We start from the raw sequence: 27,790 nt of genomic DNA, 5'->3' as shown, positions 1-27,790 counted from the left end.
TGTTGGCAGAGTGTTCATTCAACATGTTTTGTGTCACCCGGTACTTTGATAAAATGCCTCCATACAACAGATTTCTTTGCCATTTTGCCAAAAGGATTGATAACACCAATTGTAGACAAAGCAGGATTTTTCCTGCATAAAGAAAATTTTGGCGCACGCCAAAGCCGTTTTCCCGAGCGCCAATGACAAATCCCGAGCGCCAAAGGCAAAAAAAGCCTGCGATGAAGAAAAGAAAACGACGAGATGGCATGTCAGCAAATATGTTCTCAATAGTATGTTTCAAGTAGGCTACAGCCAAACCTTCGTTCTGTTTTGATCAATAGTAATTGAGTTGATAAGGGTGTGTTCTTGTCTGATCAATACGCAACTGTGAGATGCGCAAATGGACAGAGTGGCCACTAAACTGTCGTTCCGCTGCGAGGGCCAGCCCGACGTGCACGAATACACCTGTACAAATGCAAATTAAATTTCCACTCAAAATGCTGACAAAAGTTTGATTTACGATTTCCAACGCAGCCTTCATTGGTATTCTTAACCTGGAATGATAATATATAGTGCAATGTTTCCTCTATGGCTAACTTTCAGCTTCTTGCTAAATTTCACGTCTGTTGATTCGATAGCGATTGCTGCCCTTGCTCAGGTTTGTATTTTAGGTGCATTATTATGCTGAAGTAGTTTTAATTAATGAAAAGTGGGTTTATTGTTATTATTTGCTACAGAATGCCAAACACCTGGCAATAAATACATTGATTAGAAAAAAAGAAGAAAAAAAACAATATATACACTACCGTTCAAAAGTTTGGGGTCACCCAGACAATTTCGTGTTTTCCATGAAAGCTCACACTTTTATTTAGCAAATAACTTTCAAAATGAATAGAAAATATAGTCAAGACATTTACAAGGTTAATTATTATTATTAGAAATAATTATTTTTATTTGAAATATAAATTTTGTTCTTCAAACTTTGCTTTCGTCAAATAATGCTCCATTTGCAGCAATTACAACTTTGCAGACCTTTGGCATTCTAATTCTAATCCTTCTAATCATCCATTAGTCTTCTAAGGCAATTAGCAAACACAATGTACCATTCGAACACATGCAGTAATAGTTGCTGGAAATGGGCCTCTATACACCATTTAAAACCAGACGTTTCCACCTAGAATAGTCATTTAACACATTAACAATGTATAGTGTATTTCTGATTAAGTTAACGTTATCTTCATTGAAAAAAACAGTGCTTTTCTTTGAAAAATAAGGACATTGAGTGACCCCAAACTTTTGAACAGTAGTGTATATACATATATATATATATATATATATATATATACATATATATATATATATATATATATATATATATATATATATTTTTTTTTTTTTTTTTTTTTTTTTTTTTTTTTTTTTTGGAGCACCGAAGACCCATTTTGACCCAGGAAAAACCCTGCAAAGTATGGTAGAGTTTAGGGTAACAGCTACAATTGTGCTCAGGTGCCGTGTGCAAAAAACTAAATGCAGGTTAACGAAAGGGAAAACGGTAACACCGGCAGCTCGACTAAAAAAAATCTTAGTCGACCAAGAGCATATCGACCAAACAATCAACTAGTCGACTGAGTGGGGACAGCTCTACTTTTGTGAAACAATATGTCATACATCAGTGGTTCTCAACTGGTCTAACCTCAGGACCCACATTTTGTCCTTGGTCATGAAGTCACAAGCCCAAACTAATTTAATTTCCGAACCATTATAATTTATTTCACAAAACAATTTGTGCGCCCGGCACAGTGTGGAGGCTATGCATTTACATTTATTTATTTAGCAGACGCTTTTATCCAAAGTGACTTCCAAGAGAGAGCTTTACAAAAGTGCATAGGTCACTGATCATAACAACGAGATAACCCCAAAACAATGCGGGTAGCCAAAACATGAAGCATACATTGTGAAAAGCAAGTAAGTGCCAATGGGAAGAACCATAAGAGCATGTGGTTTAACAAGTTACAATTAAACAACATGAACCTCAAAAAGTGCAAGAGTGTACCTGTAGAAAAAACAAGCAACAATAATATAATTCACAGCGAGTACAAGAAGTTAAATCAGTTACAACTAACCAACAAGAGCAACAAGTCCCTCAATAAGAGTCATTGTGTTGCGTCATGTGCCACTACTCGTTTCTTAATTTCGAGTTTTACATCGGACCATTTCTTCTTAATTTCTGCTTTGGTCCGGTTCTCCGACCCCACAGCATTTACGGCCCTTTAATAATAATAATAATTGTATTTGTAATGCACTTTATATTTAGCTAAATCTCAAAGTGCTACAGGTAAAAAAAAAAGAAAGGGCGCATGCGCCTGACAGTTTACTCCGCCGACTTTCTTTTGTTGCTAATAACTGATGACAGGCCGCCAAACAGGACACATTTTCTCGCGTCCACCTCTGTTGTTAGAACCTCGATGTCACAGTCTGTGAAATTGTTCTTTTTTGCGTGTTTAGACATTTTAATTCAGACAAAGAAATGACCTCAGGAGCGCATTTATAGTCCATCTGCATATTCATTTATGGGAGGAGGCAAGGCGGGGTCAGTGGCTCGTTCACGTGCGGTCATTTTCACGTTGATTGTGATTTATAATGGAAAGGTGCGAAGTACCTGGCGTAATGCATGTGAATATTTCTGTGAGTAGATACTTTTAAAGTTTTGGCCGTGCGCCATCTTCTGGTATGAAAGCTGCGCAATCTTTTATACATGAGGCCCCTGGTGGGCGATAGAGGACAACTAAGAATGCTTTGATAGGATCAGTTAGCATCACATAATGGTGTTTAAATGATTTGGCAGTGTCAGAGAGTGGGTTGGATGTGTATTTAATATGCGGGGAAAGAAGCAAACCTGTCCCACCACCTCGCCCGTTTGAGCGGGGTGAGTGAGAGAACGAGTGGTTGACGGAGAGAGCAGCTGGAGTTGCAGTGTTCTCTGGGCGGATCCATGTCTCTGTCAGCGCAAGGGCATGAAGAGAAGCATGGGATGCAAACGCCGGGATGAAGTATGCTTTGTTCACAGCAGACTGGCAGTTCCAGAGCACTATAGAAAGAAAGAGGGCAGGTGGAGAAGATCTGGATAGGTAACTAAGATTAGAAGTGGACCGTATATACTTTGTGACATATCTACGGCTGCGAGTGGTGTAATGAACGGGAATGCTGAAGAAACACATGCTAGCTATGAATATGTTCTTGGTGGATTAGAATACAAATAAGGTGATACTTATCAGAAGAGGTGGTCCGGCCTCGTCGGCCATCCTCAGTGGACTCCCGCAGGGGGACTCCCTGTCTTTGATCAACCAAGTCTTCGTGCGCCGAGGCTGCCACTGCAGTACTAGCTGCCTTAAATATGCTAAGGCACAGCTGACAACGACCCTAATTAAGCCAACAAAGCCGAGTCTTGCTACGGCAAGTACCCCGAAACTCACTAGCTAGCTACTATTTACCTATTTAGCTGTTATCCCCTTAAGCTCTACCCGTGAGACTAAGTTAGCTAAACACGATAAATGAAACAAAGTCTGGATACTTACAGTTAAGATGACATGTCATGAAGTACACTCAGCAAGACACAATGCGCTCATACATGCGCTAACACAACCAGAACTCAACTAAACTTAGTCTTTCGTTTAGTGAAGAAGCGGACTAAAACACTTTCTTAAACAATAGTATTCATATCTGTCAATAAAGGCAAATATTTAATTAAATTGTACCGTTTGTTCCGGATTTGAGCATTAGCGAAACTGAAGGTGTCAGAATAAACACGCAACACGTGATGGTTGTCGTGTGTGAGTCTGGCCAATTGCTGTGTCATCATCAGACTCTATGCTCTCGAGAAAATGTGCTTGGCTGTCCAGCCGGCAGTTCTCAAATCAATCTCACGGTTCTTTGATGGAAGGCGTCACATTGACCTAGCCTCTGCGCCATCTCAAGTTGGACAAAAAGTCTAACCGGCAATCACTGCTTCAAGTCAGCCGGCTGTCGGCGCTGTCGGCACTGCAAGTCAAACACTACCTAATATTATAGGGTTGGACTAAGCTGATTTGTTTACGCCATTGCTGTGCATGACTGTTGCTATGAGAGATATTGTGACATAGGCGGAACTGTCGAGATGTCAATCAAAACAGAATCAGCCACACCTACACAGTATTGAGAAATGGTCTAAACAGAAAAATTTGCTGGTTTTGAACTAGCTTTTCTAATTGTTTTGAATGTTTATTTTCACTCCGATTTTTGTGGATGATTAATGAGATGCAAAACGTTTATATTATATATATATATATATTTTCACTATTTCAAACCAAGGTTCTTGTGGCTTTAATGCATATTTTATATAGGTTAATATTAGCCATCAATCACTCCCTTTCACTGCGCCTTGTATGTTTGTAAGTAATGCCGTAACTAATTGGATTTGACAATATTAAACGATAACTGTGATATAAGCATGAAATGAAACAATAGACGTTTTTCTATCGTCAAGCCAGATATATCGTCATATCGCCCAGCCCTAGTTCACAGTCACATTTTTACCGCCTTGGTTGACTTTCGCGGACGATGTGTGGCGCCACAAAAGTTAGAAACGAGTGTAGATGACATTACCCATGCAGTTGATTAATCACTCACGGACCCTCCCACGGACCCTCTCACGGCTTCCCAAGATCAAATTCGCGTGATCGAGCAATATTTAAATGTCATTCTGTTCATAGAACGCTCCATATCAAAGTGTTTTTTTTTTGCTTCTTAAAATATATTTACACAATGGAAAATGGAAAATAGTGCCCTGTTGAAGTTTTGCTACATTTTCTTTAAGGAGATGCACTGAATTTTGGTGAATAATAGGACCTATTTTATTTTGATGCACATATTTGTACCAGTGTTTCCTATATGTCGATTTTGGCGTGGTGGCTTGCCACAGCAACATTTCTGCCGCTACGGTATCAGAAATAGGGCTGTACAAAAAATCTTAAAGGAAACATTGTGTACATTAGCAGGAATGTTGCACAATATGTATGTGAAAGCAGTTATCATTTAGCCTGGTCCTAACCAGACCCTCGTACATTTCATTTGTACAGAGGGTCTGGGATCGCTCCATTGACAAGCGTTAACTTCCTTGAAGGCGGGTACTCTGTTGAAGTTTAAAACTATTGGATCTGCCCAGAGCCACTCTGATCTGCCATAACCATTGTGTCCTTGGGAAACTCACTTCACCCTACTTGCCTTAAGTCGCTCTGGATAATAGTGTTTGCTCAATGACTAAATGACCAAATGTATATGATTAAAATAATTGTGATTATCATTTTGGCCATAATCGTGCAGCCCTAAATTTGGGTCATGTTTACACCTCTCATAATTCAGTAATTATTTCACATGTATCACATAAGGTGACATTTTGCATGCAACTACAGAGTCAGTTTTAAAACCACTGGTCAAAATGGAATGTGATTTCTGGACACCTAAATATTGAGACCATGTGTACATTTACATAAATGCACACCTTTCAGCCATTTTATCTTTTATTCCTTATGTCTTATAACCCTATAGGAAGACATGTATTCTGCACATATTGTATCATAATTAAAGTAAATTGGACCAATGGTTCATGAGAAGATTTTTTTTGATGGGTCCTTGAGGGTTTTTATTCCCCATGAGAAATAAGGCATCCATACCAATTTTCACATATTTTGTACTTATAGGGTGGAGGGAAAATCACGTAGACTTTGGGTGTGGCCTGTAGCGTCACCTCTGGGCAAATGTGGGCCATTTGTGGTGTGGGAGTCACTGGTGGCCTGTAGTTTCAATGTGCCCAATTAACCAAAGGGATCTTGAGTTATTAGGCACTTTAGGGAGATAAGCGAGAATAATAATAAGAATACTATCAATAACAATAGTAAGCTTTGCTCATCGCAAGCACACTAATAGTCAATATAAAACCTTATGCAGAACGTTAATCGAATCAATCTCTTTAAGTCAAATACAGCCAACACTAAATTGAATTTCTCCCCCTTTGAATTTTTCAGCTTGAGTAACGCTCGAGTAATGAGTGTGCCAGAGTTGCCCAAAGTTGGACAGGAGCATGTAGACAACGATGTTGGAGGTTCTGGCTGCTCCTCGCCTACTGCAACGAGAAACACCACTGCCAAAAACAAAGCCCACATCACAGTGAAGAAGGAGCCAGGAACCGCAGCAATCAGCAATGGAAACGCTGGTGACTCCAAACCTGCGGAAATCTGTGTGGTTATTGGTGGTAGTGGGGGAGGAGGAGGTGGAGGTTCGCGCAATTCCCAGACACAAGGTATACACACACCCATGTGTACGCTCACTCAGAAGCACACACTGGGCCCAAGCCACCACTCTCTTTAACACATTCCCCACTTTAAGAGAACATGTTCTCTACCTATTTCTGGAATAGCTCTGTTCAACTGTACTCACACACCTGCACTTTTCAAACACCTCCATCACAGGTCTCGTGTTAATACAGAGTAACTGTCGATATACTAAATGTGTATTTTATCCAGTTCCCTCTAAAGCTCAATCCATTTTTGACACAGGCTCCTATGTTTGTGGAGTATGTGGAAAGAAATACAAGTATTACAACTGCTTCCAGACTCATGTTCGCGCACACAGAGGTAAGGCTTCATTTCAAAGCATTTAGTCTCTTCCTATCCAAACAGCGTACGGTTTTAGTGTACAGGCAAGCAAATAAATGCTGCTCTATTCAAAGACATATTAATCAAATGTATGCAAGAAATTGGATTTCCAATCATCTATTTGCATAAACCTGACATTCAAGTATTCCTCCTCCTGACCTCCATTGTCTTAATGTGAAGTACGCCAAATGTTTTATGTAGGGTGCTTGGTGACAGTATGTTGTTTGACTTCTTACTCAATTCTCTATGAAAGTGTCAGTGTTTCCCCTATAATTGTACAGCCTTGGCTGGCCACCAGGCCTACGAGAACCCCCTCAAAAATGTATGCCAAAAATAATGCCATACAGTGCATCCGGAAAGTATTCACAGCGCTTCACTTTTTCCACATGTTTATGTTATATCCGTATTCCAAAATGTATTAAATTATTTTTTTCCCTCAAAATTCTACACACAATCCCCCATAATGATAACGTGAACAACGTTTTTTGGAAACTTTTTTTTTTTTTATCACAACATAAGTGGAATGTTCAAAATATAAATATTCACAGCCTTTGCCATGACACTCATAATTGAGCTCAGGTGCAACATGTTTCCACTGATCATCCTTGAGATGTTTGTACAACTTGATTGGAGTCCACCTGTGGTAAATGTAGTTGATTGGACATGTTTGGAAAGGCACACACCTGTTTACATAAGGTCCCACAGTTGACAGTGCATGTCCTAGGAATTGTCTGTAGACCTCCGAGACAGGATTGTATCGAGGCACAGATCTGGGGAAGGGTACATAAACATTTCTGCAGTATAGAAGGTCTCAATACATTGCATACTTATGAATAATTATGTTTTTTTTTTATAGAATAGAAGTATGCAGTTGCATAACTACATCTCTGACGTTGATAACAAACCAAGCAAGTTATGGTTATTAAAAAAATACATGTAGCACCAACACAATGTTATGGGTGAGCGAGTTGACTGTAGCAAGATGGCCGCCATGTGCGGACGTTCGACTCCGTTGGCCGGCAACGCGGACGAGACATCTAGCCTTTATATACATCTATAAGGGTGACACCCAGCCCTACAATGGTTTACCACGCATTGTGGGTGTGACTTTTTTTCATCACCATTCATTCAACCAAAATGTTTATCATTATTATAGCACAAAATTGTGAGCACAAGTTCTTCATAGATCTTTCCTCTTAATTTTGCTCTATATGTACACTAGATTGATGAGGTTAACTTTAAAATGTATATCATTTTACCGGCCTAGAGGTCCACCTACCGGTCTTACACAATCCTGTGGGAAACATTGTGTGTTTAGCAAAAAAAACTGTTGTAATTGAGTTTCTTCTTTTTTTCAACTGATACAATTGTAATTATAGGAAAGTACTGTCAATATGCCGTCCTGTGTGCTTTGTCTGTTTAGGGTTTTTTCTGTGCGTACCAACAGGCCAGAATTTTTTTCTCATTCTCTTGCTCTGCAGACACTGAAGGCACGATAGGAGAGGTGACACTCCAGCCTCCCAACAGTGAGTAAATTGATATTAAAATGAGCGTACACACACAAAACACATGAGTATTAGGGATGCCACAATTGTCAATAAAATATTGAACTGTTCGGTATGACATCCATGGTTCAATACATGCTTGTGAATTGCATTTTTTCGGTATTGCGGTTTAATAATTTCTGTGCATTTTATTTCTCTCTGAATTTGCTCAGTTTGTGTGTGCCTGTGAGGGTGCCAGTGTTGCCCAAAAAATCACCAGACGTTATTGGTTGTATATTGGCTCTCTAAAATCACGGGATGCAACTTTCTATGACAAAACGGAAGTACAATTACAGTTATTAAAAAAACAACAAAAAAAACGAGTTATGTATTGAACTGTGGGCTAACTGTATTGTATTGTTGCATCCCTACTGTGTATATTACACAGTAATATATATATATATATATATGTGTATGCATGTGTATTTATTTACCTGTATTATTGTTTGGTTTTGGTCTGGATTATTATTGTCTGGATTCTGGTGATGTAATTGCAGTTTCCAAAAATTGAGGGAATAATGGTTTTTGATGGCTTGAGAAGCATATAATAAGTGAAAACACTGTGCATAAAGAAACCTGCAGTTACACCAAGTCTACACACCTCTGAAGCCACAAGGCCTTTCATCTGTATTTACACAATAAGATGTCAGAAGACCATGTTATTGTTCTCTCCTCCTCTCCAAGCATCAAGTGACCCTTAATCACAAGATTCTGCAGTCACACTAACTAACCCTACAGGCTAACTACTACTTTATAAGAATAAGAATAATTTATGTAATTTATAATGCACTCTACATTCTGAATCTCAGAGTGCCATCATTTTTTAAATCTTTTTTTTTTTTTTTATCTACAATGTATTGTCCATTACAGTGTGTTGCCCCACCCTTTTTGTGATCTGTTATGGTGGACCTGTACTAAGACAAATATTGTTAAAAATCACATTTTACTATTGAACTGATGTTATTGAGTCTTATGTCCAGGCAGTGATGTCACTTGTTGCCCGTGCGTGTGTCCCACAGCCACAGTGCTGGTCTCTCTGTGTGTGCACTGCAGATAGTTTCCGCTACTCTTGTGATATTTGTGGCAAGAAGTACAAGTACTACAGCTGTTTCCAGGAGCACCGAGACCTGCATGCTGTTGATGGTAACTTGTCTTTCCTCTTCACTACGAGAACAAATAACATTTTTAATACTTTCAATTATCTGTGCTTAAATGTTCTTATGTCACAAAATGTAACTAGGGCTGATCACAAAAAAACAAACACCAGACACTTCAGGCATTCAATGTAACACATAGGTAATTGAAAGTACTTGTGTAGTGCCCATGCCTGTGAAGCAGCGAGTGATTAGGATGAATTAGTTGATTCGGTGACACAGAGATTCCTGGAAGTATAGATAGTGCCCATGATGCAGACAGCGATTAAAGGGGTCATCGACTGATTTTCTAGGGTATTTCACACTGTTCCTCAAGGTCTCCGAATAGGGTATGTAACATTGTTTGGGCTTAAAATGGCCCGGGTGCTGTTCTATGCGCCCTAATGCAACCCTGTGAAATGGCCCTAGAATGAAACCAGAGGTTTTCTCCCTTTTATGGTATGCTCATGAATATTTAGATGAGCTGCGCACTGATTGGTTGGTTTACAACGAGCGAAACTGCGGAGCAAAGACGCAACATAGCCAAACATGCATCGTGAATTGTAGATGTACATGACAACACAGGTTATTTATTCAAATGAAACACAGTCAGGAAAAAGAAATAACGATTCCCATTGCCAATAAACTAAATCACCACACATTCTACCTATGCTAGATTCAGGATACATTAACATTGCTAATAACTGTAAGCGACAAAATCATACTTACAGCTTGCGGTTGTGATGAGCATACGGTCAGATGTGTATATACATTTTGGGGCTTGACAAAAGGTACAGACCTAGAGCCAAAAAAGGTGGAGCTACTGGTGTCAATTCAGTGGCTTTTTGGAAACCGCCCGTTTTACAGCGGCAGTTTCAAATTGTGAAATTTGCATAGGAAAGAGGTATCGATGGACTTTGAGGTTCAGTGTACGTCCATTTTACCCACCGAACTGTCGTTATTCAACTATGACAAGTTAAACTTGGTTTTGCAGTCAATGACCCCTTTAAGATGTTGGTTAGTTGATTCAGTGTTAGCTTAATTGGAGTTTGTGGGCATTCGCATTAATGCAGGCAGACTTTTTTGTCATCAGTAAACAAATATTTTCACTAACATAAATAGAGTAACTGAAAATATACATATTATGTTTGTAAGGTCTTTTCCCGACCCTCTTCTGCAACCTTCACACAGAGCTGGGAAACGCACCCCTCACAGTAGATCCCGGAGTACTAATTGCTGATTCGACTCACCTGTTCTCCCTCAGCCACTTACTGCCACTACTTAACCCTTGTGCTGCCTTCGGGTCACATGACCCAAAGGTTCATAACGAACCATCGTTGTGTTTACCCAATTTTACCCAATACAAAAACAAATAAAAATTATTTTCTTTTAACCTTCGCAATGTGGGGGGTCTGAGACAGCCCAACGGTTAAAAGAAAATGCTTCACTTTGTTTTTGTATGTGGAAAAGTTGTCGCAATACGACGGTGGGTCACAATGACAGATGGGTCAGAATGACCCGAAGATAACACAAGGGTTAAACTGTTCATTCACACCCTGTCCTTTGTGAGGTATTGTTAGCTGTTTGGCACCGTTCCAAACCTGCTAGTACTCCTCTAGAAGTACTTTCTCATCTAGAAATGCTCCTGCTTGGATCCAGCCATCCCTGTCTCTGTGGGCATTAATTACAGTCTTGCTGTCAATTAGCTAGCCAGCATTGCTAACCTTGTCCATAAGCACTGCTCATCTGGTCATATCTGCACTGTAATAGTAAGATGAAAATGATGCCAGTATGCCAAAAACACATTTGTGAATTGCCAATTTAAAGGTTGTCTACTAAGTAAGCCTTCATTTCATTAAGGCTAGCAAAGCAAGGTTGGGGAAGCGTCTGTGAAGACTTGAGTAATGGGAGGTCACCCTGCCTATGCAGACTCCACAAATAACCATCTGTGAGTCCCTCCAATGGGCCAGGCCGGGTTCAACAGAACGTGGGATCACTAGCAGCCTGCGGTGATGCCTGACAGGGTCCAGGCACAGGCGAGCGAACCACCGTAGCAGCAGGCGCATGTAAAGCAAGCCGAGAGGCACTACAGCATGAGCCGCCGCCATCAGTCCTAAAAGGGACATAATCGACAGTACAGAGACAGTGCAGGAGGTTTTGAAGGGGCGGAGGCCAGAGCCTCCCTTCATGGTGCCATGAGCTTGGTTTTCCTCTCGACAATGTCCAGTTGAAGCCCCACGTATAACTGTCGGGAAGGCCAAGGGGCACTCTTTTTCCAGTTGACAACAACTGGGTGAGGTTATTTTCCAGTGAGATTGTGTTCTTGGCGGTTAAATCTGGAGACCGAGCCAGGATAAGGAGATTGTTGAGGTACCCGAGAACGTGTATGCCCCTGTGGTGTAAAGGCTCCAGGGACATCTTTACACACTTGGAGAACATCGTGGGAGCCAGCGTGTAGCCGAACAAAAGGCAGGTGTGCACGTACCTGTCACTCAAAGTTGTTGCAGCGGCATATGAGTGCCCAATAGCTTCTTCCCCTCCTCCAGCTGGGAGGCCTTTGTCACAGCCTCGCCAAAATGCCCAGTGGGGGAGATGGGGGACGTTGAGCAGGGCGACCTCCTTCATTTCCGTGAGGGCGAGCCAGAGATGTTGCTGGACGACCGTGGCAGTGGGCATCACTTGGCCTGCGCAGATGGCTCTCAGGACGCCCTGTGGTCAGTTTGCGATCGCCACAGAGAGCAGGACATCCTGCCCCGCTGTGCAGTGTGCACCCAGCATGAAGGCCTTGTCTGCCAGAGAGGCAGACATGCGATCACGGTTGGAGGTCAGACGAGTCTTCTTCCCTGAAGCTCATACACTAGATCCCGGCACCAGATGAACAGCCAGAGCTGGTTCTAGTGGTGGAATGCCCTCCATCATCGATGCGGCGTACTCCTCTGTCCATGTGAACGTTATTAACGCTCGCACGGATGCATGGGTTGGAGAAAGGTGCATCCCACAAACCTTCCGTGTAGTCCTGTAGTTTGGGCATGGAAGGGACAAAAGGTTTAGGCATCTTTGTTTTCTTAGCGTGGGGCCCCCAGAACCATAGGTCGTCTTCCTCCTCTGGAGGGGAACCCGGTACGGGAGCGCCCATAATGATGGTGGCATGGAGGACGATCTTGGGGAGATCTCTCTGCACCGACACCGGGGAAGCAGAGGATCATGCAGTCAAGGGTTTTTCTTTTCTCTTTGTCCGCAGAGGTGTGCCCTGATGAGAAATTAGGAAGGTTTGGCGAGTCTAAAGAGGCCTCCGCTGGAGGGGCTTGCCCAGTCTTCGTCAAAAGGGTCCTTGGTGTCGTAATCTGTGACTGACCTCTCTCTTTCAGAGAGCATCGCAGAAACGACCACTTTGAGGGGGTCCTCTTCCCTAAAGAATGCAAAGTGGCTCTGTCGTACTCTGAGGGAGAAGCGAGCATAATGCAGGAAAGCATGGGAATACAGCAAGCCATCCTTGGCATGACGTGGGCCGAGACACACAAAGTATAAGTTGTGGCTGTCCAGACTGTCACGGCAGTGGCAGTAAGCCCTGAGAGGGTCCGATGCCCGAGCGGTTAGAGAATCGGGCTATTAATCAGAAGGTTGCCGGTTCGATTCCTAGCCGTGTCAAATGACGTTGTGTCCTTGGGCAAGGCACTTCACCCTACTTGCCTTGGGGGGACTGTCCCTGTACTTACTGTAAGTCGCTCTGGATAAGAGTGTCTGCTAAATGATTAAATGTAAATGAGAAGGGCTTTTGGTGGTGGAGGATGAGCCGACATTCTTGGTCCGAGTAAATGCCAGCGGGTTTGTCTTGGCATGAAGAATCTCGGCGGCTCGTAGTAGCTTCAGAAAATTGACAAACCGTTCTAAAATAAATTGGAGAATCAACGGGGGACTGACGTCTCCTTATATAGGGTGGATACATTTTGTCTTATATTGATTGGCTACATAAACCAATAGGAGCAGATCTCCTATGGGCTCCATGACATAGAATGCGCACTGCACAAGTTTGCGCTAACATCAGCAAGTTAACATACAATGTCCTTTTTCTGTACAGTGCAATTAGTTTCTCTTCAGGCTCTTTCAAAGACATATTAGGCATTGAATCAGCAATGAAAGTGTTGTACCTACCCTTTCTGTAGTGACTTTCATATTTGGGGGAGTGTGTCTTCGTATTTGGAGGGAGTTTACTCATATTCAGGGGGAGTGGGTTCATATGTGGGGGAAGGTTAGTCGTATTTGGTGGGGGCATGTGTTCATTTGTGGGATGTACTCTTATTAGTGGGTGTGTTTTGCACTTCAGGGCCACCGTAGATTAGGGTACATTACCCCTCGGGCTGTCATTAAACGATCTAGACTTTTTTTGTTTATTTTTCTCTCTTCTATTTCTATAGACCCATATGAGGCAGTGATCTTACCTATAGACGATCTCAAGGAGGAGGATCGAGTGGAACCCTATCAAAAATTAGGACCAAGTAAGAATGCACCGCGTGGTGGACTGCTAATGTTCAGGAAATAGATCCATATGAGAGATATTCAAACAGTAATAAAATGTCATGACTTTCTGCTCTCTTGACAGATCAGTAATGCCACTTAGTTAGTGTCCTCCTTTAGCATGAGGCATGGATAATATATTGTATCATTTACTTTATTTTCAGGACTTTGGTGTTTAAAGGAAATTATTTAGTCCCTTATTTTCTTTTACTTTTACACCATATCTGTCAAAATGTTAATATTTTATTTATTTATTTGCAGAAACTGGAAGCTATGTGTGCGAATTCTGCGGTAAACAGTACAAGTACTTCAACCCTTACCAGGAGCACGTTGCTCTTCACACCCCAATGGGTATGTTTAATGACTCATTTACATTTATGCATTTAGCAGACGCTTTTTATCCAAATTTAGCTGTCATTCTGTCAGAATACCACACACTTGTTATTTATACTGCTACCTTGGTTAAATTCAGTGCTGTGTATATATACATACATACAGTGCCCTACACTAATATTGGCACCCTTGGTAAATATAAGCAAAAAAGGCTGTGAAAATGTGTTTATTGTTTAACCTTGACCTTTTGTAAAACTAAATCTCAAATGTGACAGGGTCTGGTCTGGTGCCTTTTTTTGTTTTCTTTTGTATATTTTTTGTTTTCTTGCATATTACAAATGTTAAAGTGTTGAAGACCTCTTTCAGTATAATAAAAAAACTTGTTTAGGATAACTAAATACACAGCAAATGTTTACTCCTCAACAGGTCTGCAAACGCCTTTGTAAACCGAGATTTGTTAAAACGTTTGTTAACCGAGACCGTAGGTTGAGGTTTACAAACAAATCGTTTTAACAAATCGAGGAGACAAAGCGTTTGCTGACCTGTCGAGGAGTAAACATTTGGTTTCTTATATACTACAACAATACGTGGGAAGATCACAAATCAAACACGTCGAATCTGGAGCAGACGCCATGTTGTCAGAGCAATCAGCTGCACTTGCACTGGTGACGTCACTACACCTCCAAGGCAACATATCAACAACATCAATTCGTCTTCTGTCTGCTTCAGATACTTCTTTAAAATGGGAAGCGATTGTGGGGCGTTTGCGGACCTGTGCAGAAACCATATTTGGTTGTTTTAGTTTTTTTGGGGGCAACTTAGGCTACTTTGTTGCCGAGCAGATGCCACGTTGTTAAGGTCAATGGCTACATCTCCAAGGCAACCGCTTGTTGCTAGGTCCGTAAAAACGTTTATTTACCTCTGCGAACTTTCAGGAGGTATATAAATGGTATTATTAACTTTTGAGAACGTCTTCTGGACCAATAGGAACAGCGTATTGGTACAATTATTACACTAGTATATAAGAAACTAAATTATTTGATGCTTGTTTAGCTAAGCTTCCTGTTGAGTTATGGGTGCCTGATTTGATTTGTATCACGGGTGCATTAGATTTCATTAGAACGTTTGTTGTCTAGCCTTTCAATCATTCAGCAAAATTTAATTTATTATAAAGGATGTCACACATGTTGCGGGTTAGACTGCCACTAGACTCGTTTTAATGACCAGTCAGTGACAAAACGGGTTTGTTGTTCAGGTCTGTGCCAATACAGCACAACACTAGCTAGCCGGCTAGCCAACCACTTAGCCTACAGTTGCCGACTTGAGACCGGTGATAGCCAACATACCACCTAGGAAGACGTAGTAGTGGCAGTGATTGTTAGCTTTCCAGAGTCGAATTATACTATTCCGTTTTCACAGAGACGAACACAGGGAACGCCTTCTCCGATGAGGAACGCCCTCTCCGAGCCCCTCGGGGAGCTCTACGTGCACCTCCTGATTTTCCTGACCATCCGTCCGCTAGTCCGTCATTTTACGGATCCCCCTGGGCTGTGATTGGTCCGCAATTTTTTCCACACACAAAGACGTCATGTGGCAGGCTGCTCAAACGTTGCTCCACCTACTTTTCTGGCAGTGAATTGTTTTCAGCACCCACAGCCTTCGGAGTACTATAAATTCAACGAATTCGTCCGACTCCGTCCGTCTGTCTGTCCGTAACGGAGTCGGAGTAGTATAAATCGGCCTTTACACGTCACACGAGCTAAAGCAATGTATACAAAGGTAACTTTCAGCGCTATGTCGCAGCTATCAAAGACCAAGTCCCGACACGTAGGCTACTATGTCACCGCCATCACTCCAATTGGGAACCAATGATAAAAAGGCAGAGATGACACAGACATTGTGGGCAAAGCTTGTCTACATTGTATGCTTTTTGGCAGTGTGATGGGACTTGTCACCCCCCATACAGGTAGCTCTACAGCTATCCCCTTAGCACAGGTGCTGGACACCCGGTGTTATCCCCCTGGTTTCCAGACTACCTGGTTTCCGTAAGCATGCGAGCTGTGCGTTCACCTAACAGCAGTAGCTGCCGTTGGCCTCTATCACCAGATTCGTCACAAATTCACACAACATTATTGGCGAATTTTAAGTCGCATCTCATATTTGCTGTTGTAGGCTAAGAAAATAAAACAATTGCAAGATGGCATGAGGTGGGATTCGATCGCACTAGAGCAAAAATACATGATTGTTGGTCCGTTGCTATACAATGCAAGATATTCAGACTCATGGATGAAAGGAGCTTTTAGTCACAAATTTATTGGCATTTAGACAACATTTTGTATGGCCTGGGTTCATCGAAAACAACTGGTTATCGTGGGCACACCAGAAAATACCCAAATGTGTAGGCTAATCGCGTATTTGGGGTTGTCTTGGGGCAATAGCCAAATTTCCCGCGATACCACAGCCCCTTATCAAACTACATCTTACAAATTACTTAAATCGTCACTGTGAACCCAGACAATAGGTTACGATCAAAATACGCTAAACCCTTAACCCTAAAGGAAGATTCTTGTTGTGGCTTTCTACACTTACATTTAGTCATTTAGCAGACGCTCTTATCCAGAGCGACTTACAGTAAGTACAGGGACATTCCCCCAAGGCAAGTATGGTGAAGTGCCTTGCCCAAGGACACACTTGCCGTCTTGCACACAAACACGGTGCTCGATAAGTCTCAAACCATTTAAGACTTTGTGGTCAATGTCTATGTTCTGTAGAGCATGTATCCGCCCAACCTCTACAAAATCTACAATGTGCCAAAATAATATATCCTGACAAGCCATGCTGATCAATTTGATCTATAAGAGCCAGCATTCAATCACTGACACAACTAATGTCTTCCATCATCTATCGAATCTAGGTGTCCCTATCTGCCTTCGATCTTGTGCAGCTGCGTTGGTCTGAAGATAACCACGCCCTTCTCGTTTGCATGTGAGACTGGAAATAAATACAGCACAGAAATAAATGTGGTGCTCGGAAATAAAGAATAATGTGTCATTAGGAAATAGAAGTACCTTGAAATAAATAAATGTTGTTTTTTCAAAAGCGTCATTTTGAAATAAATACATTTATTGATGTAGGTAAATGGATTCAGCTATATAATTATGTGATTCTATTTAGGAATTTATTGCCATCTTTTTTAATATCAAGGTTTATTTCACAGCCATATTTATGTATGTACCTATTCATTTACCGATCTATTTATTTAATTGTGACTAACTCGGCATTCCATACGCGAAGAGAGTGGAGACAATCAATTGTGGCTGGGCGCATCAAGGAGTCACGGAGCCCTGTACCGTATTTTTCGGAAAACAAGCCGCATTTTCTATAAACCGCACCCCACCCGAATCGGAGCTTTGTGTTTGTAATTAAGCAATAAGGTACGAGAGGCAGAACTGTATCATCAATAAAGTACGTTTTCAAGGGTGTTGTTAACATAATACGGTCACCTGTGACATTATAAATAGTAAATAAATAGTTATATTCACAAACGTTGTGTATCGCATTTCAGTAGCCGAGAGAAAATAGTCCCGTAGGTGTGGCTGTTGCTATGCAACGGACAAACAGCACTGTGAACATCACGTTTGTTAGCCTAGCTAGATCTCGCACCATCTCATTCATTCACATTGCTCATTTTATAAAAGTTACCTTTAAAATAACAACAATGACAATGGGACACTTTCAATAAAATATTTAACTTAAACATTAGGCCTAAACATTCTAAATCAATCATAAATGTTTCATAGGCACTGGGTATATGCTATATATGTTGTAAACTATAGTTACGAGTGACTTGGGACTCGATAGACTAACATTAGGCTGTTGTTAAGGTTTGCTTATGTTGATTTGGATATCTCCATTAATTGTGCATCTGTGGAAAACGTTTCTGATGTCCCCTTCGGCAAAAATGAACGGCGCCAGCACGGATTTCAACCTGTCCGAGTTCACTGCGCACTTTAATTCCAAAGACATACGCAGCTATGAAGCAAAACTTGATCGATTAAACATTAGTGATCCATATAATGCTCCCTGCTGACCTTCTGTATCCAGATATTTACAACTCTCTGTCAACTTTCATTCGTCCTACACTGGAGAGTCTTTGAAAGCCTGCAAAAGCCTGGAGGGATATAAATGGACGCAAGCAGCTGGATTAGTGATGAATATTCAGCTTTGAAGTGTACCGGCTACAAATTGCTAGGTAGCGTTAGCAACGTTCGTCAACGGTTAGCTACTAACGTTGGCTAACGTACATTATATCAGTGCACTTTTCATCACAAAAATGCCATTACATATTTATTACAGATAAGTCATTCCAAGAGACTGAATGATCCTCAGTTGAAGCCATAGGTGGTTCTCAGGAATTATGGGGTTTTTCTCTCTGGATCTTAGGAATCCTATAAAATGCTCTCCCTTTATCTTTTCCCTGGTGGTTCAGGCATCCCGGCACACAGCAGCTATCCACCATGCTGAATCAATGTTTATTGAAATAGGCAGCAAATTAAAATATGTATAATATGTATGTAAGTATATATGTATGTACACTCTGGCGCTCCACTTGGCTCTCCACTGTCCTGCTAAAATGACGATGACCGGTGCATTCTGGGATTGCGTGATGTCAACTCCCGGAGCTCTATTGGCTCCATTCTGTACCTGCGGAAGAGAAAAAAAAAATATATTATTATTAATGCCTGTTAGGGTTGGCTAAAGCGCGTAAAGAGTAGCCTACTAAAGCCAATGCCTACCAAATGTAGGGAGTCAGTTGGCTGAGCAGTGAGGGAGTCGGGCTAGTAATCCGAAGGTTGCCAGTTCGATTCCCGGTCATGCCAACTGACGTTGTGTCCTTGGGCAAGGCACTTCACCCTACTTGCCTTGGGGGAATGTCCTGTACTTACTGTAAGTCGCTCTGGATAAGAGCGTCTGCTAAATGACTAAATGTAATGTAAATGTAAATGTCATCCGAAGAGGCAGCACTCTTCCTTGGGTGCAGGTAGAATGCAGGTGCGTTGGGGGGTAGGAGTGACAGATACTTTTCCAAGGAGGCGACAGGACAGCGGAGGTTTCCTGGAAGAGAATACATGTAGCCACGCCGACTGTCCTTCTTGCGCTCCTGTGGATCTTTGTGATTCTTTGTCTCCTCATTGAATGTCATGCTGGCATACTTCTGTCCATTCTCATCAGTGAAAACAGCGAATGACCCTGTGGTTAGCTGGCGGTTACCCTCCTTCCCTCGGCGTCCAAAGTGCAGTTGGATATCAAACCAGACTTTTCTAACTAGACCCTCTGGTTTGGTCGGATCCAGTGAGGCCTTTATTGTGGTTGGATCGCAGGCTGGTATGGATCCATGATGTTTTGTTTTGTCGTGTCCCTGTCATACAGGTTTTTACAACACTAACAAAAACATTGTTTGCGGACATGAACGCGCTGTTCTTCATTAAACACCAGCACCGACTCAATGGTGGATCATTTATGTGTCTGTTCAGTCCCGAACGCAGGCAGACTAACTGCTGATCCCGTACTGGTCACCCTTTCCTTTGCGCACAGTGCCGTAGAAATCCAGCAGTATGTCATTCATTTCTTCCCTGGTTATGGTCTTCAGGTCTACGGTTTTACCCATCTCTTCGCACCAGTTGGTGAAGCAGTTAATTGGCCACTTAGTTTGGCTGACAGTGTTTCTTTCGTTGCGCAACATTTCATAGACCTCAATTTCTTTTTTATCTATAATAGCATGACGCCCACCTGAATGATCCTCTTTAGCTAACCACTCATCAAAAGTCATTCCCCCCAAAAGATCAAAGTTTACACGAAACATGTTTGCTAACTGTCAAGCTGGAAATGACAACTAACGGTCGCGCAAAATCGAACCGTTATTTTGAGTGCGCACTAATATGGAACGCTCCTCTTCAAGGTAAATGTAAACAGGCGTACAGTACTTTATGGCTCAATAAAGCACACCCCGTGACTCACTCTCAACCAATCAGAATGCTTGATTTCATCTACCCGTATTATAAACGTGACGACACTAGGGTGCTGCCATATATTCTTTGAAACGATTTTGAATTTCTCTTTCAAACCTTCCTTACATTCAAAACACATTATATATATGTGTATATATAAATATAGCCCCCTAACAAATATTTTCTGTGTTTTTGCAAAGGGTCAATAAGTTAGGTTAGTTTTTAGATTCTGATAACATTATTCAAATGTTCAACTAGGTTGAGTCATATGGCTTAGTGGTAAGAGCGCTGTCCTACAGGCTAAGAGATTGTGTTATTGATTCCTCACTTTAGACAAAGTATGCTAAATGAATAAATGATTACTGATATTGTAGACCAGGGGCTAATGTTTTGGGACATGCTTGTGAAACGTGTCAAGCTTGGCTTGACACGTTTCACAAGCATGTTTGTATCGGTAAACATTGCTTAGAAAGGTCGATACCGCTTCATGAGCACGGTTTCGAGCGTAACATCACTACCACACATATAGGTATCAAATATTTTTGGGGTTGGATAAACCTGAGTTGTGTTTGCAATTGTTTCGTATCAATGAGAGCAGAACATTTTTGTGATAAAAAAAAATTAAAAGGTTAAAAATAAAAAAACATTTTCATTGCCTTCTTTGCTCATATTTACCAAGGGTGCCAATATATCAAACGTGTTTTATTGAATAAATAACATATTTTTGCAATAGTGGGTAAGTAAACCACTAGAACAATCTTCATTACTTATTCTGATCACCTTCTTCCGAATAGGTCGCTCATTTGAAATAAAAAAACAAAGGTTGATGCAGCGTGGGACCATTGACACCAACAAATACAACTCCAGTCAAATGGGTAAGAAAAACATACAAGGCCTTCAAATGGGACAAAAAATGTCTCCTGTTTCTTTATTTACATACACTACCGTTCAAACGTTTGGGGTCACTTAAAAATATCCTTATTTTTCAAAGAAAAGCACTGTTTTCTTCAATGAAGATAACGTTAAATTAATCAAAAATACACTATACATTGTTAATGTGGTAAATGACTATTCTGGGTGGAAACGTCTGGTTTTTAATGAAATATCTACATAGGTGTATAGAGGCCCATTTCCAGCAACTATTACTGTATGTGTTCGAAAGGTACATTGTGTTTGCTAATTGCCTTAGAAGACTAATGGATGATTAGAAGGATTAGAATTAGAATGCCAAAGGTCTGCAATGTTGTAATTACTGCAAATGGAGCATTATTTGACGAAAGCAAAGTTTGAAGAGCAAAATTTATATTTCAAATAAAAATAATTATTTCTAATAATAATACTTAACCTTGTAAATGTCTATACTAGACTATATTTTCTATTCATTTTGAAAGTTATTTGATAAATAAAAGTGTGAGTTTTCATGGAAAACACGAAATTGTCTGGGTGACCCCAAACTTTTGAACGGTAGTGTATGTTATACTAAATACTAATTTTCATTAATACAAAATGTTCTCAAAAGAAGCTCTAAAGCTCTTAGCAGTGTCTCTCACTGCTAAGTGAGACACTTGGCACTCCACCACCCTCTCTGCCAGAAAGTGTGCTATGAAGATATATTAAAAGGGTAATACTCCCACACTGGTGGGTAAACTGGATAGCATTAGGTGATGAAGCAGATTTCAATTCAAATAATACGTGAACATAAGCTCCACTATAAGCTATGGTCAAAATCATTGCATATATAGCAGTACTATATATTATCATTCCAGGTTAAGAATACCAATGGAGGCTGCGTTTGCAAATCGTAAATCAAACTTTTGTCAGCATTTTGAGTGGAAATTTCATGTGCATTTGTACAGGTGTATTCGTGCACGTCGGGCTGGCCCTCGCAGCGGAACGACAGTTTAGTGGCCACTCTGTCCATTCGCGCACCTCACAGTTGCGTATTGATCAGACGAGAAGACACGCTTATCAACTCGATTACTATTGATCAAAACAGAACGAGGGTTCGGCTGTAGCCTACTTGAAACATACTATTGAGAACATATTCGCTGACATGCATTGCACGCGTGATGAACACAGCTTTTTTCTTTACTTCATCGCTGACTTTTTTTTTGCCTTTGGCGCTCGGGATTTGTCATTGGCGCCCGGGAAGACGGCTTTGGCGCGCGCCAAAATGTTCTTCATGCAGGAAAAACCCTGGTCAGTATGAAATACCGACACAGTTGCAGCAAGGTGCATGCATAAATGTGACACAATCAGATGAAAATTCGGTATTTTCCGCTAGGAGACGAAAAGGTTTTGAACAAAGAGTAAAAAACAACAACATGCAAATGTGAGAGGGTCTTGTTACAGTACTGGTCTGGTGGAGTTTTTGAAAACAGTATATAGTATATAGTTTTCTAGTATAGTATGGTATAGTTCTTGTTTACCTAAGCTTCCAGTTGAATTGTGGGCGTGTCATGCGTGATGTGATTTGCATCACGGTTCAGCTGGTTTTCCCTACGATACTTATAACGTGGATAGGGGGTCAATGGTCCCCTAATGATCGCTAGATGGCGCTTCTTGCATACATAGGGTTGCCACCTTCAATACAGAGAAATAAGGGACACCTGCCGCAGCGGGGGCCCCGATGACGTGACACTTAAAACACTTGACACCGGTCAAGTGTTTTACACTTACACTTACATGTTTTCATAAAAATATTAAGATTGATACATGGACATTATAAAAAGATATCTGCTATTGAAATAAGTGTGAACAGATGCACTCAGTCTATCTCAACAACTCAAGTGGTCATATCGTCATAGCTGTGTAACATAGGACAACAAAGTTTGACAGTGAGACCACAAAAAATAGGCTTCTGGAGGAACTTATGAGATGTGAACCATATTTTATTAACTTATTAAATTAACAGATCCATAACTTATTAACTTTAAATAAAACAAATGCATTGATACTCAAAAAGATATATTGGAAAAAATATATATAGTGCAGGAGACTTTCAAAGGATCTTCCATGAACATCATGAACATGATAACATCAGTGGACCAGAAGTAGTAGTGTGCAGTATTGGAGCATGTCAAGCCTACTTCCTTTTATAAGTGTACTTCTTAGTATGCGGGGGGGGGGGCTATCTGGAGCTGCCACCGCCATTATTTCAAATCGACGCTCCGCCAAGAGACCCGCCCTCCTCTGACTCTGATTGGCCGTGAACCTGAAACAAACCGATCAAACCAACGATGGCAGCGAGTATTACCCAATCAGGGGTAGAATAGGACGAGTCTTCACAGAATGCGGGTGGGATGATTTGCATGAGATGCTGCATTCAACACAACACTGAAAATACAGGACAAACCCCGTCCCGTATTGATTCAAAGCGGGACGCGCTATTTTATTCTCAAATACGGGACGATTCCGTATTTTAAGGGACGGGTGGCAACCCTATGCATGCAGCAAGGTCAGAACCTGAACTGGCCTTTGTCAATCTGTCATTCATATCCGTATTGATAGTCAGTGACTGTTTGATTAGAACGTTTGATCAATCATTGCTTCAATCACTCAACAGTAATTGTAATGGTAAAAGCCTATATTTACATTTACATTTAGTCATTTAGCAGACGCTCTTATCCAGAGCGACTTACAGTAAGTACAGGGACATTCCCCCCGAGCCAAGTAGGGTGAAGTGCCTTGCCCAAGGACACAACGTCATTTGGCACAGCCGGGAATCGACCCGGTAACCTTCAGATTACTAGCCCGACTCCCTAACCTCTCAGCCACCTGACTCCACTCCTCTATATCTTGTAAACAGGTCTGGACTTGGACTGAAAAACGGCCCGGGACTTTAAAACACAGACCATGTATTATTATTATATATATTTTGTTTTTGCATTATGCCACGGCCGTTTGACCGTCCGTTCGGGAAATCTCCTGACTCTTCGTATTCTACAACATCTTAAGGCCGAAATATGCTACTCCGACTCCGTTTACGGATGCACGGGCGGACGGATACGGACGGATAGACTTCGTTTATGGTTCTCCGTAGGCTGTGGGTGCTGAAAACAATTCAGACCAGAAGAGTAGGTGGTGCTGCACTGCGATGATAGCTAGGTTATCGAAAAGTCGGAGCAAATTTACAAATGAGCCATTTCATCAATAAAATAAGCACATGTTTAGCAACTACACTGCCCATTTCTCGTCACATTTTTATTCAGATGCTGATTTACATGTACTGTTAAGCTGAAAAATGAATTGTAAAAACTTACAGCAATGGCGGTCAAAGGATTCTGTTCGTCTTGTTGATCACGGCAACCCCGCCCCTGCCCCTGACGCAAGCGGTTCTTAATACTGACCAATCACAGCCAAGGGGGTATCCGTAACTATCCGAAACTACGACGGATAGTTACGAAATTCAGGAGGTGTGCGTCGAGCTCTCCGAGGGCGTTCCAAGTAGACGAGGGGGTTCCCATGTGTCCGTTTTCTTTTTACGGAGTAGTATAATTCGGCCTTTAGAAAGCTAAAGGATTCTTGAGGTGGTGAAAGAGCTGTGTAAGCATTGTAATGCTTGGAATGTTGATGCATTCAACTTGAGTAGACTATATGTTCAAGACACTTGAGGGACCAAATCCATTGATACACTACCCGATTAATCATTTGAAGGGGGATGGGATATCGCACCTTCCAAACCGCCCAAAAGATGTATTCCCCACGCAGGGCTCTAGTCTAAGATCAAATGGTCGTATTTGGCATTGTTACTGACAATGATCGCTACCAGCAATCTTCTTTTGAATTTGCCATTTCCCCATAAATAAATGTCAAGCTTGAAGCTTGAATCGCGATTCCATCTGAAATAATGCCGGCGACAACGTTGTTTGAATAGCTTGTTTCAAAGGGGGTTCATCTTGTTTCAAAGGGGGTTCCTAATGAATGAATGCAATATGAGTAAGCTAAATGCTTGAAAATATCACTAGAAGGGAAAAACTTAATTTGACGTTTAAGACATAGAGGTTAGGACCATTTTTACACCGGATTGCCCAATATCTTCGTTTGATCCAACTTTTCAACTGAGGCTATAGCTTATCACTATTCCCTCTTGCAGGGGAAATAAGTCAACCAATTCATTGTACACTTCATTTTTAGTATTTTGAATTGTAAATGAGTAGCAACAAATGTAAGCTTTTAAATCTATGCAATCTTCATAAATAATAAGTAGGCCTTTTTATATAAAATATATAGAAACATAAGTTGTAAGAATTACAGTTAATAAACGGATCCATCTGCAATGGATGCAAGCAAGCACACCCTACAATTTCCCCAGAAATTGTACCCTCTCTAGTTATTACTTTCCCACCCAAAAAACATTTTTGCACTATAATGTCGGTGTAAATTTTTGGTCCCGATTGCGTTGCTTGTATCTCGTTTAGGCATAATTGAAACAAATGGTAACTAGCTAGCCACAGTCACAAAGTCACTAACATCACAAACCCGCTTGTGATTACCTATGGCACAACATCAGAGGCCTGTTCCATAAAGCGAGTATACCGAATAAACCAGACTTATATCAGTTAGTCTGACTCATTTCTAGTTCATTCGGTTCCATAAAGCTAGCTCAACGTGGTTCGAACTTGGTTACGATGGCAACTTAGGCTGCGAAACTAGTCTGGTCAGGGCAGGCTAATTGTCAGGCTTAGACCGTGTTCTTGCTTAACCAGACGTTCCTGTAACACTGACCCAACAGGAAAACGATGATTTACCACGGACATCCTCATTTTCTTATTCTCATCAGTTCAATATGTTCAACGTTGATAGAAAATCAACTTAAATAGCCTACATAGGCTACAACATTTAGCCTAATGCATTAAACGATGATGAACAATGATTTGATCTAAAATATCCGAGTATAATTATCATAGATAGTTGTTAACAGTAGTCTACAATTGCAAAACAAACCTAAATCCATAGGCTACATCTATCCTCCATTTTCCCCGACACAACAACCATGTTAAAAAGTTAGGCTACTGGGTAAAGTATTGGTTAATAGTAAGCTATTTAAAACGTCAAAAAAGTCAATTTAGATGTGTTTAGAGGGTGTCTGTTTTTTAATCAACAAAGTAAAGGTCTAAAAAAGGACCTCGACCTACGTAGCCTATCGTTCACGTCAATCATGGCGTGTCATTTTATTTTGATGAAGCGGTGGATGAGGGAGCTGTCAGAGTACACGGCTTAAAGGGAACATTCTTTCTGGAAGAAGTCAAGTGGCCGTGTGCATTGCTTTTGCCGTGGTGGATTGTATGATCCATGTTTTACCTCTCGGGCTGCTTCAGAATAGGGTGTACGCGCAATTAGCTTGACTACTTAAATCTGACTTGAATTAGTAGGACTGCGTGAGCTGAAATTGTCCTTTATGGAACCGCTTTAGCCCCGCTTGACGGGCTAGTAATCAGAAGGTCGCTGGTTCGATTCCTGGCCATGTCAAATGACGTTGTGTCCTTGGGCAAGGCACTTCACCCTACTTGCCTCGGGGGGAATGTCCCTGTACGTACTGTCAGTCGCTCTGGATAAGAGCGTCTGCTAAATGTAAATGTAGAATGTAGATGTAGCTAGTTATGTTTCGAGGCTGTGATATCAACACCCTGTAATTTTGTACACCCTTCGTACTGGTTAGCCCCTGCAATCCCACACAGCGGTAGTCTAGTTAGCTCAGCTGTACAACTTACTTATCAGTCTGAGGGTCAGGTCTGAAGGGTGCAAAACGGAGCAGAGCCGGCTTCTCCCAGGTCTCAACAATTTCCCTATGGGATTAATAAAGTCTCCTTACTTCTAGTGCAGATAGCCGGTCACATGACCCCCTAGTCTTCAGACAGAGACGTTGTTACTGACACATAATGATCACTTCTCGTAAACTTGTTATATTAGTAATTTTTCCAGAAATACATTTCAAACTTGTTTACGTTTTTGCGGACATATTTTCAGTTTACAGATTGTACTGCTGGAATCGCGATTCCAGCTAAGATACTGGCAGTGGCAAAAAAAAATATATACTTTAATAAATGCTACAATCATAAAGTGTAAGATTATAGTTCCATAGCTTTATAGACCAACCTCTTCAAAAAAATTTACTTGAGGCTGGTTTAGCAGACAGACCAGAGCTGACCTCATCTGAACCATCAGTATATAAAAAAAATCATACAGTTTGTTCTTTACAGCCCATATCCAAATTGTCATTTAGAAAGTGAGATTTGTCTGTCAATCAAATCTTTTTAGTTTTGCATATTGATGCACCTAAAGTCTAGCCTGGTCCTAACCAGACCCTCGTACATTTCATTTGTACAGAGGGTCTGGGATCGCTCCATTGACAAGCGTTAACTTCCTTGAAGGCGGGCACTCTGTTGAAGTTTAAAACTATTGGATCTGCCCAGAGCCACTCTGATCTGCCATAACCAATCGCTAGCATTCGCCTTAGCCAACTCCTTCACCACAGAGCTAGCTGCCGTAGCTGGAAAATCTAACTTTTCCCGAACCCCGTGGGGAGGAGGGCCACAACAACATGACCACCAACAAAACTCAGCAAAGATTGTTCTTGCTCCGGC

General features: G+C 41.3%; 1 protein-coding gene across 5 annotated transcripts in view; it reads left to right on the top strand.

Moving 5' to 3' along the window:
* The window catches only part of znf618 (zinc finger protein 618), a 90,783-nt gene that overhangs the window by 32,071 nt on the left and 30,922 nt on the right, over window positions 1-27,790 (top strand). For 3 of the 5 annotated variants that reach the window (XM_067258343.1, XM_067258340.1, XM_067258339.1), the window contains exons 2-8: window positions 6,042-6,316; window positions 6,573-6,650; window positions 8,153-8,197; window positions 9,269-9,358; window positions 13,764-13,844; window positions 14,125-14,214; window positions 20,999-21,079. In XM_067258343.1, the coding sequence (XP_067114444.1) occupies window positions 6,061-6,316; window positions 6,573-6,650; window positions 8,153-8,197; window positions 9,269-9,358; window positions 13,764-13,844; window positions 14,125-14,214; window positions 20,999-21,079 (721 nt within the window). In that variant the 5' untranslated portion in view covers window positions 6,042-6,060. The remainder of the gene's footprint in view (window positions 1-6,041; window positions 6,317-6,572; window positions 6,651-8,152; window positions 8,198-9,268; window positions 9,359-13,763; window positions 13,845-14,124; window positions 14,215-20,998; window positions 21,080-27,790) is intronic. The other 2 variants (XM_067258342.1, XM_067258341.1) reach the window with 2 other exon arrangements.

The sequence above is a fragment of the Osmerus mordax genome, chromosome 20 (genome assembly GCF_038355195.1).
Source record: "Osmerus mordax isolate fOsmMor3 chromosome 20, fOsmMor3.pri, whole genome shotgun sequence".
Classification (NCBI taxonomy): Eukaryota; Metazoa; Chordata; class Actinopteri; order Osmeriformes; family Osmeridae; genus Osmerus; species Osmerus mordax.
This window is presented reverse-complemented; position numbering and strand designations above follow the sequence as displayed.